General features: G+C 47.0%; 1 protein-coding gene across 2 annotated transcripts in view; it reads left to right on the forward strand.

Moving 5' to 3' along the window:
* ITGA9 (integrin subunit alpha 9) overlaps positions 1 to 21,812 on the forward strand; it is a 352,979-nt gene that overhangs the window by 20,996 nt on the left and 310,171 nt on the right. For both annotated transcript variants that reach the window (XM_060022170.1, XM_060022171.1), the window contains exon 4: positions 9,918 to 10,041. In XM_060022170.1, coding sequence (XP_059878153.1) covers positions 9,918 to 10,041 — 124 coding nt within the window. The remainder of the gene's footprint in view (positions 1 to 9,917; positions 10,042 to 21,812) is intronic.

A 21,812-nucleotide genomic window follows, 5' to 3' on the forward strand; every position in this document is an offset into this window, starting at 1 on the left:
GTAGGGTTCCTGAGAACCTTGAACCTAGATCCAGTGGTTAGTCCCGTGAAACATGTCCCCTCCCCATGGAAGGATGACCTCCACGTGGCTGAGAGCTTATTTCCAGAGGGTTCTGCACTTTTCCAAATGAGTATCAGGAGGGGGCCATCTCTGTGGACATGAAGAGCAATGAGGATCACGGGGACAGTTGAGCCAAAGAAGCTAAGAAGGCAGAGCTGGAGGGTTTGTGCCAATGGTGCTGTGATTATCCTGTTCTAATTCATTGCATGCAAAGCTAATTTTCTCATCTTTTACACAGTTACTGCATCATCTATTTAGTAAGCCACTCCGGGGGGTGGGGTGGGGAAGGACGGGCATGCAGCAGCATCTGCTTTCCTCATGGCTTTTTAATATTGTGGTCAAAAACAACATGAAATTTACCATCGTATCCATTGTTACATGTATAGTATAGTAGTGTTAACTATATATACATCATTGTAGAGCAGACTTCTAGAACTTTTTCATCTCGCAAAACAAACTCTAAACTCATCGAACAATAAGTCGCCTTCTCCCCCTCCCCCCCAACTTCCTTTTCTTGAGAGTTTGGCAACTTTACATACTGCATGATTCCATTTGTATGAGGCATTTGTCTTTTTTGTGTGTGTGTGAGTTAAAATTTTTTACTTAAAAATGTTGCATACATTCTGTTTTTTCACTTAATGTTACATTTTTATTATTTATTTTTTAATTTTTAATAAATTTATTTATTTATTTACTTTTGGCTGTGTTGCGTCTTCGTTGCTGCACGCGGGCTTTCTCTAGTTGTGGCGAGCGGGGGCTGCTCTTCGTTGCAGTGCGCAGGCTTCTCCTTACAGTGGCTTCTCTTGTTGCGGAGCACGGGCTCTAGGCGCATGGGTCTCAGTAGTGGTGGCACGTGGGCTCAGTAATTGAGGCTCGCGGGCTCTAGAGCGCAGGCTCAGCAGTTGTGGCTCACGGGCTTAGTTGCTACACGGCATGTGGGATCTTCCCGGACCAGGGCTCGGACCTGTGTCCCCTGCATTGGCAGGCGAATTCTTAACCACTGCGCCACCAGGGAATCCCCGATGTTACATTTTTAAAGTTTTGTCAATGTGGTTAATATTCTCTGTAGTATCCTGTTTTCTTTTTTTTTTTTTTTTGGGTTGACTGGCTGATTTCACTTGGCATAGTGTTCTCAAGTTTCATGCATATTGTAGCATAGGACAGGATTTCCTTAATTTTTAAGGCTCAATAATATTTCACTGTATGTATGTACTACATATTCTTTATCCATTCATCCATTGATGGATATTTGGGTTGCTTCTACGTCTGTTTTTTTGGCCATGCCGCTCAGCATGCAGGATCTTAGTTCCCTGACCAGGGATCGAACCTGGGCCCCCTGCAGTGGAAGGGCAGAGTTCCAACCACTGGACCGCCAGGGAAGTCGTGCTTCCACATGTTGGCTATTGTCAATAATGCTGCTATGAACATGGGTGTGCAAATCTCTCTTCAAGATCCTGTTTTCAGTTCTTTTGTATATAAACCCAGAAGTGGGATTGCTAAATCCTATGGTAATTCTATTTTTAATTTTTTGAGGAACCTCTATATTGTTTTCCACAGTAGCTGTACCATTTTACATCCCCACAAACAATGCATAAGAGGAGGGTTCCAGTTTCTCCATGTCCTTGTCAACACTTTTTTTTTATGATGGCCCTCTTAATGGGTATGAGATTGTATCTCATTGTGATTTGTATTTCCCTAATGATTAGTGATGTTGAGCATCTTTTCATGTGCTGGTTGGCCATTTGTATGTCTTCTTTGGAGAAATGTCTGTTCAAGTTCTTTGCTTATTTTTTTATTTTTATTTTTTTGTGGTATGCGGGCCTCTCACTGTTGTGGCCGCTCCCGTTGCGGAGCGCAGACTCAGTGGCCATGGCTCACAGGCCTAGCTGCTCCGTGGCATGTGGGATCTTCCCAGACCGGGGCACGAACCCGTGTTCCCTGCGTTGGCAGGCGGACTCTCACCCACTGCGCCACCAGGGAAGCCCTCTTTGCTTATTTTTAAATTGGATTTTATTTTGTTAAGTTGTTCTCGTGGCTTTTTGCACGTGTGCCATCTTGCCAGGAAACGTCTGTCCCCAGTCCCCTCTGTCCTCCCTGGTTTAGACTCTGCCACCTCCATGACTCCATGAAGTCATCAGTGACGGTGCTGTCTAGAACAAGCTTGGCATCTTTTGTGTCATTAGGAACTCAGCATATTGTCGTTACCTTATGTGCATGACTTATTTTGTGTATATGTCCTTTTTAATGGAAATCACTTGGGTATAGAGACTTTTTAATGGAAATCACTTGGGTATAGAGAATCTTCTACCCTTTTAACTCTCAGCGCATGGAGAAGGTCTCTCTAAGGAATGGGTCTGAAAGTGTGTTTGAATAATGTAGGGGCTGAGCGTCAATGTTAAAACAATTAGAAACCAAATTAGTTGCCATCTCTTCTTGGTGGCTGATTCTAAGCAGTTGATGGAAGCTTGAGGAAAAGGCTGTAAGTTGCCCCTAGGAAATGACAGGTGACAACAGGGTACAAGGAGTGGCCACCTAGTCCATATTCATGTTTTGGAGGCTTCATATCCATTTGCTTTTTCTTTAATGTCTTATTTCTACCTGTCAAAGCTTTCTGGGAGGCAGGTATTTATTTTAAAATTAAGAACAGGAAGATATGTGTTATTCAAATATGTTTTTTTTTTACATTTTTATTGGAGTATAATTGCTTTACAATGGTGTATTAGTTTCTGCTTTATAACAAAGTGAATCAGTTATACATATACATATGCTCCCATATCTCTTCCCTCTTGCGTCTCCCTCCCTCCCACCCTCCCTATCCCACCCCTCCGGGCGGTCACAAAGCACCAAGCTGATCTCCCTGTGCTATGCGGCTGCTTCCCACTAGCTTTCTACCTTACCTTTGGTAGTGTATATATGTCCATGCCTCTCTCTCGCTTTGTCACAGCTTACCCTTCCCCCTCCCCATATCCTCAAGTCCATTCTCTAGTAGGTCTGTGTCTTTATTCCTGTCTTACCCCTAGGTTCTTCATGACATTTTTTTTTCTTAAATTCCATATATATGTGTTAGCATACGGTATTTGTCTTTGTCTTTCTGACTTACTTCACTCTGTATGACAGACTCTAGGTCTATCCACCTCATTACAGATAGCTCAGTTTCATTTCTTTTTATGGCTGAGTAATATTCCATTGTATATATGTGCCACATCTTCTTTTTTTTTTTTTGTGGTACGCGGGCCTCTCACTGCTGTGGCCCCTCCCGTTGCGGAGCACAGGCTCCGGACGTGCAGGCTCAGTGGCCATGGCTCACGGGCCCAGCTGCTCCGCGGCATGTGGGATCTTCCCGGACTGGGGCACGAACCCGTGTCCCCTGCATCGGCAGGCGGACTCTCAACCACTGCGCCACCAGGGAAGCCCCTGCCACATCTTCTTTATCCATTCATCCGATGATGGACACTTAGGTTGTTTCCATCTCCGAGCTATTGTAAATAGAGCTGCAATGAACATTTTGGTACATGACTCTTTTTGAATTATGGTTTTCTCAGGGTATATGCCCAGTAGTGGGATTGCTGGGTCATATGGTAGTTCTATTTGTAGTTTTCTAAGGAACCTCCGTTCTGTTCTCCATAGTGGCTGAACCAATTGACATTCCCACCAGCAGTGCAAGAGTGTTGCCTTTTCTCCACACCCTCTCCAGCATTTATTGTTTCTAGATTTTTTGATGATGGCCATTCTGACCGGTGTGAGATGATATCTCATTGTAGTTTTGATTTGCATTTCTCTAATGATTAATGATGTTGAGCATTCTTTCATGTGTTTGTTGGCAGTCTGTATATCTTCTTTGGAGAAATGTCTATTTAGGTCTTCTGCCCATTTTTGGATTGGGTTGTTTGTTTTTTGGTTATTGAGCTGCATGAGCTGCTTATACATTTTGGAGATTAATCCTTTGTCAGTTGCTTCATTTGCAAATATTTTTTCCCATTCTGAGGGTTATCTTTTGGTCTTGTTTATGGTTTCCTTTGCTGTGCAAAAGCTTTGAAGTTTCATTAGGTCCCATTTGTTTATTTTTGTTTTTATTTCCATTTCTCTAGGAGGTGGGTCAAAAAGGATCTTGCTGTGATTTATGTCATAGAGTGTTCTGCCTATGTTTTCCTCTAAGAGTTTGATAGTTTCTGGCCTTACATTTAGGTCTTTAATCCATTTTGAGCTTATTTTTGTGTATGGTGTTAGGGAGTGATCTAATCTCATACTTTTACATGTACTTGTCCAGTTTTCCCAGCACCACTTATTGAAGAGGCTCTCCTTTCTCCACTGTACTCAAATATGTTTTGAGAACTTGGGAGGTGCCTGGGGGTGTGGGCATGACACCTGTATCCCCAAGGAGCATAATATTGGATTCCAAGGTTGGGCTTGAAGAGGGAAAGGTTGGATGGCTTTTTTTGAAAATGGCATCTGGTGCTGATTTCAAAGTAAAGAACAGATAGAGGGGCTTCCCTGGTGGCGCATTGGTTAAGAATCCGCCTGCCAATGCAGGGGACACGGGTTTGAGCCCTGGTCTGGGAAGATCCCACATGCCGCAGAGCAACTAAGACCGTGTGCCACAACAACTGAGCCTGCGCTCTGGAGCCCGCGAGCCACAACTATTGAGCCAGCATGCCACAACTACTGAAGCCCGCGTGCCTAGAGCCCGTGCTCCGCAACGAGAGAAGCCACTGCAATGAGAAGCCCGCACACAAGAGTAGCCTGTGCTCGCTGCAACTAGAGAAAAGCCTGTGCGCAGCAACGAAAACCCAACACAGCCAAAAATAAAATAATAAAATAAATAAATTAAAAGAAAAACAAAACAGAGTTTGAAAGCTGTGACAGGGAGTCAAGTATCTCGATGACACATGGCATTTTCTGGCCTCATGGACCGGCAGCCAGCTGTGGCAAGACCCAGGACGTTGGGCTGGTCTGGCAGGCTGCCCTTGGCTCAGTACCTACCAGTCTCGGATCCACATACATTGTGGTTCCTTCCATTGCCCCAGGAAAGAAATGATACTTGGAGTGAACACAGCATTGGGATTAGAGGCAAGCCTCTTCCCTTCCAGATGCACTTCCAGATGCAGATGATAGTTTAAGAAGTTGGGGGGGGAAAATCACTTCTGGTAATAACCACTCAACAAACCCAGTACAGGCACTGAGTCGTCTCTTGGACCTGGGAGGGCAGCTCACAATGTTCAAGTCTGACATTTCTGCTTTTCAGCAGAGTCTGCAAGCCTCAGACAACAACTGAAGTCAGCATCTAGCTGACTTCTGGGAGGAAGCGGTGTTCCCCAGCTCTATCTCTTGGCTGTTTCCTTTCCGAGCATCAGGGCAGTTGCTATCTATTCACCACTTCTCATCTGTCCATTTTTTCAAAGCCACAGGATACACTTTTGCATTTACTTCTGTTGCTTTGTTTCCTGATTTTTTTTTTTTTAAGTGAACTTTTTGCTGAGCTTTAACATCCATGCAGGAAAGTGCACAAATCATCTGTGTACATCTAGATGAGTTTTCAGTAGGTGAACATTTTCAGAATGAGTTTCCCAGAACCCCAGAAGTCACCTTCCCTGGACCTCCCAGGCCATTCCCTCCTCCCTTGGAGTGGAAGGTTCTTTGGGGGGTGGAATCTGTGGCATCAGGGCCCTGATCCCCTCCATCCCCTGTTCTCAGTGGCCCAGGGCCTGGCCCAGCCTGTGCTGAATGGACCCGAGGCATGGGAAAGCTCTGGCCATCTGTGCATGGCAAATGCATGTGTAAGAGGGTGAGGAGGGGGTAGTAGTGGTGGTAGGGCAGTGCGGCGTGGTGTGGGGGGAGACGTACATGCTGTTGTGGCTGAGCCATCGGAAAGGCCCAGTACCCACCACCCCCAGGAAGGACATGTGTTTCCATACAAGAAAGCCCTTTGAAATATACTCATCTCTTTATCCTTTTGGGAGGAAGAACAACCCTTATAACCTGAAGTATGTAAGATGCTAAGATTTGGGGTGGTCCGCCTAGAGGGATGGGATTGGGAGGGGATATGGGGATATACGTATATACGTATAGCTGATTCACTTTGTTGTACAGCAGAAACTAACACAACAATGTAAAGCCATTATACTGCAGTAAAATGTTAAAAAAAAAAGATTTGGGGTGGTCCTAGACCCTCCCCCCTCTTTTGTTATAATTCTTTGGAATCCAAGTTGGAATAAGTCTTGCTGTTTCCAGAGGGTGCTCTCTTTCTCCTTGCCTGCTCGTCTTGCCTGCTCTGCCCACACCTCCTGCCTCCCTCACAGCAGAACTCATTTGGAGAGACTGATGGAGATATTAATGCTTTGGAGACAGTCCCTAGGAATTTTTCTTAATGTAGGAGTCAGATTGACATGCGTGTATATATAAGGATAATTGGGACTAAACAAAGTCTTTTCTTTCTGTAGTTTATGTTCAGAGACACTTTTCCTTGTTTTCTTACATGCAAACTGCCTTTGACACTTTGATCTCTGACCTCACAGAATGCATTAATTTTAGTTTAGTTTATTGTGAAATGCAATCTTTGGATCTTCTAGAAATTCCCCGAGATCACTTCTTAAATAGTTTATGCCACTTAAAAAAAAAAAAAGACAGTAGGGCTTACCTGGTGGCGCAGTGGTTAAGAATCCTCCTGCTAATGCAGGGGACACACGAGCCCTGGTCGGGGAAGATCCCACATGCCGCGGAGCAGCTAAGCCCGTGCGCCACAACTACTGAGCCTGCGCTCTAGAGCCTGCGACCCACAACTACTGAAGCCTGTGCGCCTAAAGCCGTGCTCCGCAACAGGAGAAGCCACCGCAATGAGAAGCCTGCATACTGCAACCCACACAGCCATCAATCAATCAATCAATCAATAAGACAATAAGCTAGACATTAAATACACAAAGTCCGTCCTTACAAGAGTCAGCGTGGGTCATGGTAAACACCCGCCTCGGTCCTTTTTGGTCCCTCTAACCCAGAAATACAGTGAAACATGGTAAGCCCACGAGCTTTGCCAAATCCATAAACTAAAATATAACTAATGTACCAGCTAATTAGATGGCAAGTGATTCAAATTTGCAAACTATCAGAATTTGGTCAGAAATAAAATAAAATTAAAACCCTTAGTGGAGTGGAGTGATGATCCACCGAGTGATACTGTTGTTTAGCTTCTTGCCTGATACCATTTCAGTCTATTGAGAAATATGCTAGAAGCGCAGAATAGTACCGCGCAGGGAGGAATGAAGGTGGTTTGCAGTATAAGGAACGATGAGATTAACGTCATAGGGTAGGAGGCAGAGTGTGGGCAGGCTGAGGTTTCTCGCCGCTCTGAGTGTCCTCGTTTTCCCGTGGACAGAGAGCAGCCTTGTCAAGGGCCCTTGGGCAGTTTGCTTGAAGGCATGAAGACCAGAGAGGCTGGCAGGCAGTGAATTTCTTTGTAGAGTAACCACAGGGATAGCCAGGCCCTGGAGAGCTCCCCCACTGCCCAGGGCCTGGACATCCTGTTCGACCCCAGAGAGGTCATTTTGGGGGTCCTGAGACCTGTGGAGAGGCTCTAAGGGCAATAGCTACCCGACCTGCCTCAAAGGGTGGGTTTTGATGGCTTCTCAGGTGGGCATTGGGAGTTATAAGTTGGAAATGTTTTCTACTAAGACAAGGAGGACTCTGAAATGTGGGTTCCTGTGTTGTTTGCAGCACTTACCAGCTCTGGAACTTAAGCAAAGCACTCTCTGATACCCAGGGTTCCTGTACAGAAAATCGAATTCTAAGACACCTCCCCACCTTCCAGGGTTACAGAAGCGGTCAGATGTGGACCATGTAAATGCAGAATGTTACAGCCTACAAAATCAGTGTGTTTGATGCAAACAAAGAAGTGAAACACTTTGATTATTTTAAAATGCAGTATTTTAAGAAAATGCATCTGTTGGCCAGAGTGAAGCAACCTGATGACAGAAGTGAGTGTGAATGTCCACGAGAAACAGGTGGGGCTAGGCAGAGCGCACACCTTTGCAGGAAACAGCTGGGCTCCTCACCAGCTGCGCGGGTGCATTGGAGTGTGAGGCTGGGTGTGTCCAGTGCCGGTGGGGAAGGATGCAAGTCTGTGTTCCTGCTTCTGGCTCCCAGAACTGCCCTCCCTCCAGGTGTCTCCTGGCACATTCGACCCCAGTGCTTCCCAGAGGCTCCCCTCCAGAGCTGACCAGAGGGTCGGTCTCACCTCCTCACATGTGCCAAGCTCTCGCTCACCTCAGGGCCCCTCCCAGTTGCTTCCTCACTTTCTTCAGGTCTCTGCTCAGATGTCACCTCCTCGGAGAGGCCCAGGCCACTTCCTGGCATGTGGGACCATCCTGGTGAGATGGAAATGTTCTATATCTTGCTAAGGGTTTGGTTACAGGAGAGTATATTTGTCAAAGCACATTAGATGGTACACTTGAGATTTGTGCATTTTTCTGTATGTAAATTTACTTCAAAAGACCGTCAACAAACATTTACTTCTGATTAATGATATAAAACAGTCAAATATCAGCAACTTCATATGGTTTAACCGAATGCTTTGCCCTGAACCCGAAAAGGAGCTCCTGAAGGTGCTCCACGGACCAGTGGCCTCGGCTCACCTGGGGGCTTGTTATAAATGCAGATTCTCAGGGCCCTGAAGACTGGCCGAGCCAGCTCTCTGGGTGGGGCCCAGCGGTCTGTGATTTAGTAAGGCTTCTATGTGATTCTGAAGGGTCTCACGTTTGATGGAGGCCGATGGCTGCTCCGTGGGCAAGCAGGTAGCACCTTGATGCTTAGGGTCTGTTTTGGGTGGAGCAGCACTCCTCGTCTCTGGCTTTTTCTCAGTATGTTCTTTACTGAGGACTCGAGTCTGTCTGCTGCACCAGATGGACCTGTGACTGTTCACTGCTGCATCCTCAGTGCCAGCTCAGAGCCTGGTGCATAGTAGGTGCTCAGTAAATACTTGATGGAGGAATGAACAGGTGCATGTGTGGGGCACGCACAACGGATCCATCCTGGCCTGAGGGCCCTGAAGCGGGTATTGGGTGCTTGTCTTATCCTCTGCCTGGTTTCCTTTTCTGTCCTTTCCTGCTCTGCCCACATCTGGTGGGTCCCTGGGCCCATCAGCTCTACCTCTACATCGTGAGGTCACCCCCTTCTCCCATCTCCACTGCCCCTGTCCTGGTGCAGGCAGCAGCATCCCTCACCTGATGTTCACTTCCACCCTTGCCTATCTACAGTCTCCACTCGGCAGCCCAGTTATCTTTCCAAACTGTGAGTCAGACCATGCCACTTGCCTGTGTAAGACCCTCTGTCAGCACATCCACTAAAGTCATAGTCATCCCCAAGGTCTGTAAGACTCCCGGGGCCTGTCCCCTGTCCCCTCTCTGACCTCACCTCCCTCCACAGCAGCCCCACGGGCCTCCTTTCTTTCTGTGGACCCTCAGCCTTCTCCGTTGCCCCTGATATTCCCTCCTGGAGCACTTGCCTCTGTGCCCAGTGTGTTTGGCTCTTTCTCATCCTTTTGGCTGCCCCCCCTGGCCTCCAGGTGAAAACTGTCCTCCCCACTCCCAGATTCTCAGTCCATAACCCAGTGTCTTTCCTTTCCGGCACTTGCTAGGATCCCCATTTGTTTGTATGTTTGTTGGTTGTCTGCCTCTCCCAGGGGCGCTCCCCAGGCTCTCGCAGTTTGCTGATGCCCACCCAGCACAGCACCTGGGCTGGATGGGAGAGAAGGTGGCTTCCTGGCCCCTCTGTACCTCTCTCCTCCTACAGAACCACCTGGCACTGCCGGGCTCTGCTTTGTGACCTCCTGAGCCTGACTCTTCTCCTCTGAACCTCTCTCTGTCCTCTAGGCCTGTGCCCACCGCTGGAAGAACATCTACTATGAAACAGACCACATCCTGCCCCACGGCTTCTGTTACATCATCCCATCCAACCTCCAGGCCCAAGGCAGGACGCTGATTCCTTGCTATGAAGGTGAGCTCTGACTGATCCTCCCTCTCGCTTTCTGACGCCACGTCACGCCCCAAACAACCCCCAACCATCTCCACACCACCATGTGAACACTTCCCCCGGCTTTCCACACTCTAACAGAAGGGCTGCACCATGTCCCCAGATGGCCCTTTGGTGTCCGAGGATCAGGTAATGAGGAAGATGGGAAGGGGCAGCGTTGTCAGGCCCTGCCCAGCCTTGTCCATCTGTGCCACAGAGCCCGTGGTGCTTCCCAAGCTTTATAAAGTCTCAGACTGAAATTCACCAGCCTCTTGGTTTCCTGACACTGCCAGATGTTGTACAGCCTTGGGAAACTTGCTTTCCCTCTCTGGGCCTGTTTCCTCCCCATGAAAATTCAGAGGTTGGCTCAGATGGTCTCCACAGTCCCATGCAGCTCCCAGATGGTCATAACGCTTCCGAGACAACTCCCGGCCATACCCGTGGACAGATGTCCTGAGGCAGGGGGAAGAGAAGGCCCAGGGTTCAGTCACTTCATGACATCCCAAGTCTGGCTTTCCTTCTCATCCGGTCTGCACACTCTGGCAGATGCTGGAGAGTTGGGTGCACCTTCGGCATGGTTTTAAGAGCTCCTTACGAAGGGGCACTTGGGGTTTGGGAAGGAAAATGTTTTCTCAAGCTCCCTACTTAGACGGTTCTAATGCCTGGGCTGGGGACCACTGAGCCTATCATGACTTAGCTCAGTTGAATTTGAGCTTTACGGATTCAGTGTCATTTACTGCAGTTTTACAGCTTGTGCTCTCAGGGTTTGCTTAGCCTAATTCCAGGTGAGCTAAGTGCTTGGCTGTTTATGTTTTAATTCTCCCCCTAATTTATTTGTTTGGACAGAAGTCTCCACTAGCCCGTGGCCACCTTTCCCTTGGGCCTCCCTGGGTTTTCACATGTTTCAAGTTTTGGCCATTGAAAAGGGGCTCTGGGAAAAGGCCAGGTCCCTGCAGGAGGCATGGACCCTCTCCTCTGTGAGGGGAACCCTTTCTTTGATCCCATGTCAGCATCTGATCAGCTCTGGCAGGACCATGCTAGGCAACTGAACTCTGGCCCTGTTTATCTCTGTACTGCCCCCATCAAAAGAAAAACCTCATCTGAAAAATAGATGATGATGTGATCAGTCGAGAGGAGGAGGGATAGGTCATATAAAGACACCGATGAGGGGCCAGGACTGTGCTGACTGCCCCAGCTGGTTGCTTCCTTTTTTTCCAGGAGGAAAAGTGAAAAGGCCCTGGAAGAACTCGTTGGGTAGCTTGTGAGGCTGGGAGGAGTGAGAGAATCAGTAGGGACGATGGAGGCTGTGGGGATAGAACCCAACTAATTATGCAATAGGACCAGCAGCACTCTGGTTTTCTCAGAAGTTGTCTTGTGAAATAGGGCCACGTTGCCATCCCTAGTGACTCCCCTGTACACCACCGTAAGCGTTAGAAAGCAAAAGACAGCCCTTTGGAGCGGGAGCTGGGGTCACATGTCCATTTGTACCTGTAGCCACTGTGGCTTACACTTTTAAAGGATCTGTTATCAGGCAGTTGGGGGGGCGGGATCAGCAGTAGAATGGGGTTGGTCTGGGGACTTTATATATTCTCTTTTTTTTTTTTTGGCCATGCCACGCGGCATGTGGGCATCTTAATTCTCCAACCAGGGATCAAACCCTTCCCCCAGCAGTGAAAGCATGGAGTCTTAATCACTGGAAGTAGTTTGTTTTGGAAGTTATTCCAGAAGACACCAGTGGGGAGCGGGAAAGTGAGAAAAGGAGGGGAAGGCGGCCCATGAGGGGTGTGGTCCCCATGAGTTACCAGCCTGGGCCACTGGGATACAATCTCTGGGCCAGCGTAGGACACATACCTTAGAATTATCTTGCCTGAGGGATGAGGGGATGGGTCTGTATCCACTGGGCATCCTGTCCTGCCATGTGTGTGGGCGGGGAAAGCCCCCAGGCAGAGAGATGCAGGTGCTGGCAGGTGGCAATCAGGCCATGTTACAGAAATAGTAAGGGGGGGGACCTGGGGGGGCCCCCTTGGCAGCGAGGGTTCTGTGTTGCCTTTCTCCTGTTACAGATGAGGATGCTAAGACTCGGCTTTTAAGTAAATTGTGAAAGGTCATTCAAAATCACATGGTGGCTAGAGCTGGGTTTTGAATTTTCATTTGTCTGACCTCAGCAAATCATTTTGTCCCCTGGTGGTTAGTGGGGATTTGTTTTGTGTTTTGGTGTTTCTGGTTTAAATGAGATTTAAATAGGAGCCAGTTGTTCACCCTCTCAAAATAAGAGAGGGTGACTGAACTGTCCCAAAGGTCCAATCATGAGGGAGGGGAACATGAACATTTTGGGTGTTGGTATTCTCAAGGGCACCTGCCTGTCTTCTTTGCTGGCAGCTCTGGCCTGACCTTGGCGGGAACGTGCAAGCCTCCGTGAGCCAAGGAGGGCACCACGGGGCCAGGTAGCAGGTTGAGTCATGTCTGCTCCACATGTCTGTCACTCACAGTAGAGTGTGAGCTCCGAGCCCACCCCTCTGGGTGCTTTGGACTATTGCCTGAACGTGTTCCCCGTAGCTCACTGGTCCCAGGAGAGAGACGTGTGGAACAGACCCAAACCCTAAACCTGCAGCCAGAGCCCAGCTAGGTCATCCAAACCCTAGGTGACCTGTAGATGTGCATGGGAGAAATAAATGCTTGTCATTGTTTGCAAGGAGATTTCCTGGTTGTTACGCAGTAATAGCTGACTGACACAGGCTTGTCACAGGAACCCACATTCCTCGTGCAACAGTGGCTGTGGGATGGGCTTCGGCCTCTAGAATCACTCTTTTCTATGGTTGTTCCTTGACTTAATGATGGCCAGCTGGAGCCAGCAAGGAAAGTAGCAAAGTGGTCGTGCCCTGCCCAGTCCTTCATCCCCACGGGCACCCACACTTCTGTATCCTAACTCATTCAGTGCCCAGGGAGGAGTACGGGGTGGGGCTGGGATGGGGAGCATTGGGGTATAAGCAGCCCCTTAGAACAATGGGGGACTGAACGGAACGCCTCTGTAGTTCTTGGTCCTGTAAGAGGCGAGGTGTGGCAGATGGTCACATTTCTCTAGAAGAGGGACTGGCAGGTGGGTTATGCAGGCCACAGGGCCCTTGCCTATGCTCTTGCTTTGGGATCTCCATCTCCCTGTTTGGTGGTCTAAACTAAACCTACTTAAGCTCTTAAGGCAATCATTATTTTCTCTTAATGTGGAAAAACTCAGTAACGCTGGCTGTCTGTTCCAGTTGGGGGATCATGTGGTAGTGAAGTACAACAGAAGTATTTTGGAGTTTGACTGGACCTTTCAGATATCACCCAGCCTGGCCTCTTTGTCTTTACTGACATCCAGAGATGTGGGGTGGCTTGCTCAGGCTGAGTTTTAACAGACTCTGGGCCTAGACCGTCAGAGTCCCAGTCCTGGCTCTGCCACTTGTTTTTTGCCATATGCGGGCCTCTCACTGTTGCAGCCTCTCCTGCTGTGGAGCACAGGCTCCAGACGCGCAGGCTCAGCGGCCACGGCTCACGGGCCCAGCCGCTCTGCGGCATGTGGGATCTTCCCAGACCGGGGTATGAACCTGTGTCCCCCACATGGGCAGGCGGACTCTCAACCACTGCGCCACCAGGGAAGCCCTCTGCCACTTGTTAATGCTGTGACTTCAGATGAGTGACTTAACCTTTTGTGCCTAACCTACCTCAAGGGGCTGTGGAGAGGATTAAGTTAAAGCTTGTAAGTTCTTAGAGCAATGGCTGGCATTCAAGGATGTGGAGGGTCAACTGTACTCTGCCATTTTATATAAGGCACTTGAGCACCTGCAAATTTTGGTATCTGTAGGCATCCTGGAACCAAGCCCTCATGGATACTGAGGGAAGATTGTATATGCTAATAAGCACATATATGTTAATATACCATATTGTCTGCTAATGTACTGTCTGCCAAGTAAGTGTTTGTTAATTACTATAGGGCAACTAATTTGTCTACCAGGGATAGAGTCCACTCAGTTTTATGAAGTACCTGTTAGACCCTGTGCTAAGTGCCTGATGGATAAAGCCCAAGAAATTCCCCATCTACAGGGGAAAACAGAGCGGGAACATGGTGCTTCCAGAGTGGCAGAGCTGAGTGGGGAGAGAATTCTATGCCCGTGTACATGGCCTGGAACCTCTGCAAAGGCCCAGGCTGCATCCTCGTTTAAGGTGACATTAAGGTAGGATTATTTCATTTTACAGCTGGAAAAACGGAGACCTGCCTAGAGTCTGCAGCCTGTTGGGGCCCATGGAAAAGACAAATGGTGGATGCTGGGCAGGGGAGGATGGACACTTCCTCTGCAAGAGTGGAAAGACCTCAGGGTGGGGCTGGGTGTGGCCTGATCTTCCAGGCTTCTGCCTCCATGGCCTCAACCCTGTGGCTGGACCCTCGGTGGGAATGGACACCATGATGCCTCCATTACATTTACCTCTGAGGGTTATTGTGAGAAGCTCATGAGAAAATGCAGGTGAAAGTGTTCAGAAAGACCACACACTGTTCTCTAATTGTGGCCTGATTGTGGGTCTCAGTGAGGGTCAGCCGTGCTCTCTCCAGAATGTTGGGAAGTTGGTTTAATTGAGGAGAGCCTCTAAGTGTGTGGGCACCTGTCCACAATGTCTCAAACTTTTCACTTCTTAAAAAAGTCCGTCTTTGGTTTGGCACAAGGACATTTTTCTCCTGGCTTTTCGGGTGCTTCCTGTTTCTGGTTGGTGGGAAATGCTATCAGAATATCCTGTTTGGAACCAGGAAATGTAGAGGGAATGGGAAACAAAAATGAATTTAGGACACAAAGTAAAATAAACGGATGGCGTGTACCCCTAAGTCAAACCGTTTATTTGATAGGAGAATATTGTCATTACTGCCATATGGGGTTTGGTTTATATCAGAATGTGTGAGAAAATGAGAAGTTTAGTGGCAAAATTCTTCATAAATTAAAGAGCATGCACTGTAAAACATTAGTTGCTATTAACCAAGTTATGGTTACCGAGTCCAAGCTCGCGCTGCTCGCCGCACGACAGGCCAATGAATTGGAGATGAGGTGTTGAGGCAAGGAATACGACTTTAAAACGGAAAGCCGGCACTCTGAGAAGATGGCAGACTAGTGTCTCCGATAAATCATCTTATCCGGGTTTGGATGCCAGTTTCTTTTATAGCACAGAGAGGGGGAGGAGATGAGGAAGTAAAGTAAAAATACCATAAATTTTGCAAATATCTCCAGGAATGGCCAGCCTCCGGTGAAGGGATGTGTTAATTTCTTCTTTCTTGCAGCCATCCACAGGTGAATGGGGTCAGATGGTCTCCCTGTGAGCTGAACAGGAGCACTTTAACATTCAGGCAGAGGGGGCAGGGTTCCCTGAGGCAGGCCATTCTGTATGATTATAATAACAAAAGCAGCGAAAAGCAAAGGTTAAAGGCAAGGAAACAGATCGAACTTAGAATCCCATTTAGCTCTTTCCTGTTACAATGGGATTTTAGGACTCCCGGAAGTGAAGTCAGTGCATTGATAAAATCAAGCGCAGAGATTTCTTTCATCCTTTGCCCTCGAGTCCACTGAGGCAAGAAGCCAGAGCTTGGCAGGAGGGGGGGTTATAAACAGGTCATCTTTATATTCTCACTAATATGGAATAATCTGGGAGCAGCTCAGCTAAATTAACAAAAAGTATTAAAAATAAAACACTGATAAATGCAATTGGGTACCATTGTATATTAGATCTAATTTTAGAATCTGGCTTTACCACTCACTTATTCCTATGAACCTGTAGCTCCTACTTCCTGATTGGGTGACTTTGGGTAGACCCCGCCCCTGGCCTTGAACCTCAGTGCCCACCTCTGTAAAATGGAGGGATTAATCCCTACTTAAGAGGTATTTGGGACTTCCCTGGTGGTCCAGTGGTTAGGAACCGGTACTTTCACCGCGGTGGCCTGGGTTCAATCCCTGATGGGGAACTAAGATCCCACAAGACACGCAGCATGGCCAAAAATAAAAAAAAGAGAGGTATTTGAAGTATATAATGTGCCTAACACAGCTCCTAGCTCAGGGTGAGTACTCAATAAAAGGGAATTTTCTAATTAACTTTTTAAATAGTATCATAGTGTCCTTAAACCTTCTCCGAAGGCGTCCAGCGGTCCTGCTTTAATGAATAATGGCGGGTGGAAAGCTGGGTATTGCTAACCTGATTTTAAGACTCCTTGAAAAGATTATAATTTTAAAAATTCCTTTGAAGATCATATTTGCACAATTTATTTTCTTGGTAAGCTCTCTTTATGTAGATGATCTGAAGTTTAATTCATGCCATGTTTAAATATTCTCAAGTTTGGAATTGCTGGGGTCTTAGTTTATCAAATTTTACCCTGCTTTAAAATTGTCCCATTGATTCCAAATATTTCTGTACCATTTTCTTCGTTATCAGGGGGTGGCCAGGCCTTTAATTCCTAATTGCTTTTGCATCTCTCAAGATGGAGATCATTTCTAGAGAAGGAAATAGATTCCTCTATTTAGATGAGAAGATTCCTCTTCCCCCTTCTAATGTTGAAGGCTGTGGCTCCACAGGGGATACAAATCAATCAAGATCCATTTACAAATGAAAAGCAGTTGAGGTTTTGTTTTGTTGTGTTTTTGTTTTGGAGAGAACCATAAAAGGCTAAGTTAATCCATTTAAAAATTCAAGAACAAGCCCCATAAATTTTTATTAAATAAAGAGCTCTACATTTACATAGGATTTTATGGTTTCCAAAGAGCTTTCATAAACATTATCTCATTTAAGTAAATGCAGCAAATTTAAAAAAGCAGATGCAGTTCTGTAGTATGCCCAATTAATGTGGAGGGGGACCCTGAGAGGGAGGGTGGCTGGAGGGGACAGCCAGGGCCAAGCCTCTGGCAGTGGCTCTTGGAGCTCAGGGAGACCCATCAAGCTTTCCCTCTGGTGCTAAGAATTCTTATCTTGGGCATAAATATATTCTACACTTCAAACATGTTTTCATACATTGTGTGGAATTATTGACTTAAACTATGACTTAAACTACTTAAATTATGTCATCTAATAGTTTCCTTATGGATATTCAAATGTTATGAATCTCCTCTTCTAAAATTACATATCTGTGTGATGGATGTCTTAGGTTTCTTCCTTTTAGAGACACTAACAGATTCAGAGTCACCAAATACTTATCAAGCACCTACTGGGTTCCAGGTGTTGTGCTAGGTATTTAACATTTATGATCTTACTGAGTAATCACATCATGGGGGTGGTTTAAGTATTCTTATCCCCATTGTACAGATGAGAAAACTGAAGCTTAGGGAGGTTGATGAAGGTCACAGGCTTATTAAGCAGAAGAAGGGTGGTGGCTATTAAGTTCAGAACACGTTTCTTTTTTTTTTTTCCATTTAGGCTGTGGTCCTTGTAACTGAGGGCTGTTTTATATATTTAAATACTTTTTATCACTAGATTTCTGTCTACCTGATTTCATTGTCCTCCGAATTTTTTTTTTTTTTCCTTTGCGGGCCTCTCTCTGTTGTGACCTCTTCCCTTGCGGTGCTCCGGACAGGCCCAGAGGCCATGGCTCACGGGCCCAGCCGCTCCGCAGCATGTGGGATCCTCCTGGACCGGGGCACGAACCCGTGTACCCTGCATCAGCAGGTGGACTCTCAACCACTGGACCACCAGGGAAGCCCTGTTGTTGTTTTTTAATTGAAGTATAGTTGATTTACAATGTTGTGTTAGTTTCAGGTTACAGCAAAGTGATATATATATAAAATATATATTATATATATCATATATATGATATATACATAATATATATATCTCATATATATTCTTTTTCACATTCTTTTCCCTTAAAGGTTATTACAAAATATTCAGTATAGTTTCCTGTGCTATACAGTAGGTCCTTGTTGGTCATCTCTTTTATATATAGTAGTGTGTGTATGTTAATCCCAAACTCCTAATTTATCCCTCCCCACCTCTTCCCCTTTGGTAAATTTGTTTCTATGTCTCTGGGTCTGTTTTTGTTTTGTATATAAGTTCTTAAGTATAATCAAATTGTTTAATTATCAGTTGGTTAGTATTCACTCAGAAATTGAGCAAAAATTCAGACACTAAGACTGGAAAGTTATTTTTTTCTCTGATATTTTATTTCATGGCTAAGCTAAGGAACTATGGAAAGATAATTTTAAAATTGATGTGTTAGAAAGACTAGCTTTGAAAGATGAAACTTTCTCAAATGGTTAAAAGGAAGAGAGCTCAGTAGGAAGAATATATGTTACACTGTATGTAAATCTTGATCTTTCCATGGGTTGGTTTTATCCCGCCAGTGTTTTGGGAAGAGTGCAGGAAGCGACTCCACCCAGGCTAATTCTTGAATGAATTAAATTCATTAGTGTACGTTCCATGCATTGAGTTGTGGGTTATGAACATTTGGAAACCAGTATCTTTTCCTCTCTCAATTGCCTGCTGTTTAGACAGGGTTTAGTAAAACCAGCAGCTCAACCAAGAAAAATACTACAATTTTTAGACTGGAGGAGCCATGCAACTTAATGAATCAAAGTGTGTGACGCAGGCCACATAATTCAGACCCACCCACGGCAGAAAGACAGAGCTTTCCAACCCGTTCCCAGCTCGTCCAAGGGATGTTTGGGCCCCCTCGTTCCACCACATCTTGCTTCCCTGATTCAGTTGCCCCACATTTAACAGAGTCAGGTTTGTTACAGCATCCATGAGGTGCTGTGGTGCCAAGCCCGGTTCTCCCTTGCTGCTTCGAGGTGGATAAACGTTTTGTTCCACAGCGGAGAGGGAGGAAACTGGCGTGTTGTGGTTCTCTCTCCCCGGCCACGTCCTCGGAGCCTTTGGAGACTGAATGGAAGTGCCCAGGAGTGGCCTGGTGCCTCTGTGTGTGCAGGAGCAGTTCTTCTTGAGAACACAGGAGGCTGGAGGTCCTGCCCCAGCCCTCCGCCCTCTACTTCCTGGACCTCTCCGCAGAGGGAGGGTGTGTGACCTGGGGATGCTGTGATGGGACAGCCCCTTGTCTCCACACTCACCCCCCTTCTCATAGCTCTGTGGTAGAGGATCTCCTGCCTTCTCCAGTATAGGCAAGCAAAATCGAGTTTCTAGCATACGGGAATGATAGATTGCCCTATGTATATAATTTTTGAAGAAGAAGAAAGGCCTGTACTTTAGAACTGGATTAGATCGAGAAACTACAACCTGCCCTTTATATATATATATATATATATATACACACACACACACACACACACACACACACACACACACACACACATATATACACACATAAATACAAAATATATAAAATATTTAAAAATATATATGTATTTTATATATTTATATATATTATATATATATATATTTTTGCAGAAGGTATCAGGTTAAAATAACAGTGGTGTCCTTAACTCATGGAAATAGCACTCAACAGAGTGAAAACAACTGAAGCATGCTGTGGTCCAGGATCCAGTGTATCTGGCCAGCATCTCTTGGGAAGCCCCCATAGCCCAGGCCTGGGCCCTAAGGGCCACCACTGCACCCTGAGATGCCAGTTTACCTGTTGTGTGGCCTTGTTCACTTTACAAAGTCTTTCTTAGATCACTTCTCACTTAATCAGGATTTTTTGAATATCTGGTAGGCCAGCACAATGTGGATGTTTGATTTTTACTGGAAAGGAGCAGGCCAGGCACAGAACTTGACTTGGGGTTTGGGTGGCTGTGCTCGCACAATGGTGCTGAGTCTTACGATGTGGTTGATCAGGAATAGCTTTGAAGTGTTCTGTGAAGCCTGCTCACGTCACTTCTTCACAGGAGTTTGGCTTTTAGAAGAAGAGCACTTTGTACCAGGAGGGCCAGGCTTGGACACAGGCTCAGTGTCTCCCAGCGTGGGCTGTCCCATCTGTGTCCTCAGATCTTTGAGGACAGTCCGTGAAGGATCATGCCAGGGGGTGGGCAGGGATTAAAGAACCGGTTCTGAATATTCTGTGCAGTTTCTCTTGAGGCCCAAGAGGGAGATGGAATTGCCCAAGGCAGAATCAGTCAACCTAGGTTTGGGAAGCCCAGAAAAATCCATCCTGTGTGTACTTGCCCTGCTCCAGTCACACCTACTTCCATCCTTAGGCCTCTGGGGTCAGTGATGCCACCGATTGGATTCCCAGGACACAAATCCTCTTCAAGCAAGCCTGGGGTGGAGGTCACAGAGCCTGATGGACTGGAGGACAGAGGGTAGGGCTGGGAGGTCAGGGGGCACAGAGGTCCAAGGAGAGCAAGTTGGAGAGTCCAGGTGCTCAGTGGCTGAAAGAATGTGCCAGATCCTCTTGCATCTCCGCCTGGGGCCTCGGGTCTGGGCACGGATGGCAGCGCCCACACCTTCCCTCAGCAAAGCCTCACCTGCACACACTGTACCTTACACTGGGCTGGTGTTGGGGGCACTGAGATGGGTGAACTCATCTCGGTGTTGAATAAACTATGTGATGAACAAACACATTTTGAGATGGGGAGAGGGTATCACTTACCTTTACCTACAAGGTCACCTGGGCACAGAAGCTGAGGAGGGGTTCTGGAAGGCTGTGGAATGTGAAATGTCAGATACACATACCAGTGGAGCCTTCCTAGACTGGAGTTGCCACAGCTGCCCCCCAAAGTGTGTGATGCTGTGGGGAGCGAGGAAGCATAGGACTGGATCCTGTTCCAGGTTGAAGGGGTTAATCAGAGTACAGGCATTTCTGGGCAGTCAGAACATGGCCTGTCCTCTCAGGAGCCATGGGTGCTTGTCAGGAGCCCCACGTGGTTTGATTCCTTGCTCTAGAGCAAGCTGCGAAGGCAGGTGTAGACCCTGGGGTTTCAGGAATGTCGGGGCCGGTGAGATGGTGACTGCTTCCCGTATGTGAGGCCCACAGACCTCGGAAGAGGCCATCCCAGGTTGGGGAGCCGGGCTGACCTCTGAACGGTGCCACGATGCCGGCTGAGTGCTGGTCAAAGGGCTTCCCCTGCGGTCCTTTGGCCTGGGGTGGGGTTGGGACCCTCCCAGCTCCCAGAATGGCTGTGGTCACCTCAGGAACCGGGGGCCTGCTCCTGGCTTAGCGCTCGCCAGCAGAGTGTGGGGATGGGGTAGAGAAAGACAAGTTTTCCCGTCTAGTTTTGGAGCCCCTGTCACAAAAGAGATCTTGGGACTGTTTTCTTTAAAACATGAAAGATTCCCACATAATTCCTATTCATGTCCTAAATTTATGAGGCTGAACTCGAGTGTCTTGCACTGTAGTTTCCTTCAGCTCGTGGGTGCTGAATTTCCTTTCTGTGTTTCATTTGTCTGAGACTTACAGTCGGGTCAGTGGGTGGATATGCTTTTCGCCAGACCTTCCACATTTAATATGACTGTTTGTTCCGGTTGGGACATTTTGACCCTTTTTGCCATTGTGCTATTTGATACAGGATTTACTAGTTTTTATGGTTTCTTGCCATCGTACAATTTGATGCAGGATCTCTTTATGACTTCGCATAAGTCCCGCTCCTGGCCCTGGTGCAAGATTTTGCAGAGAAGTGTGTTCTACTGTCACTGGGTTGCTTTCTGGCAGGGCTGTGAGTTCTCTTTGTAATAACAGGACAAGGTAGGAGGAACTGATTTAGCCCTCCCCTGGAAGAGGAGTAACTCCATTGACATTCTGTTGTAATTTAGCAGTTGGTTAATGGCCACTTACTGGAGAATGTTACCAGGCTCTGCAGTGAGTGTTG

The sequence above is a fragment of the Delphinus delphis genome, chromosome 10, assembly GCF_949987515.2.
Source record: "Delphinus delphis chromosome 10, mDelDel1.2, whole genome shotgun sequence".
Taxonomy (NCBI): Eukaryota; Metazoa; Chordata; class Mammalia; order Artiodactyla; family Delphinidae; genus Delphinus; species Delphinus delphis.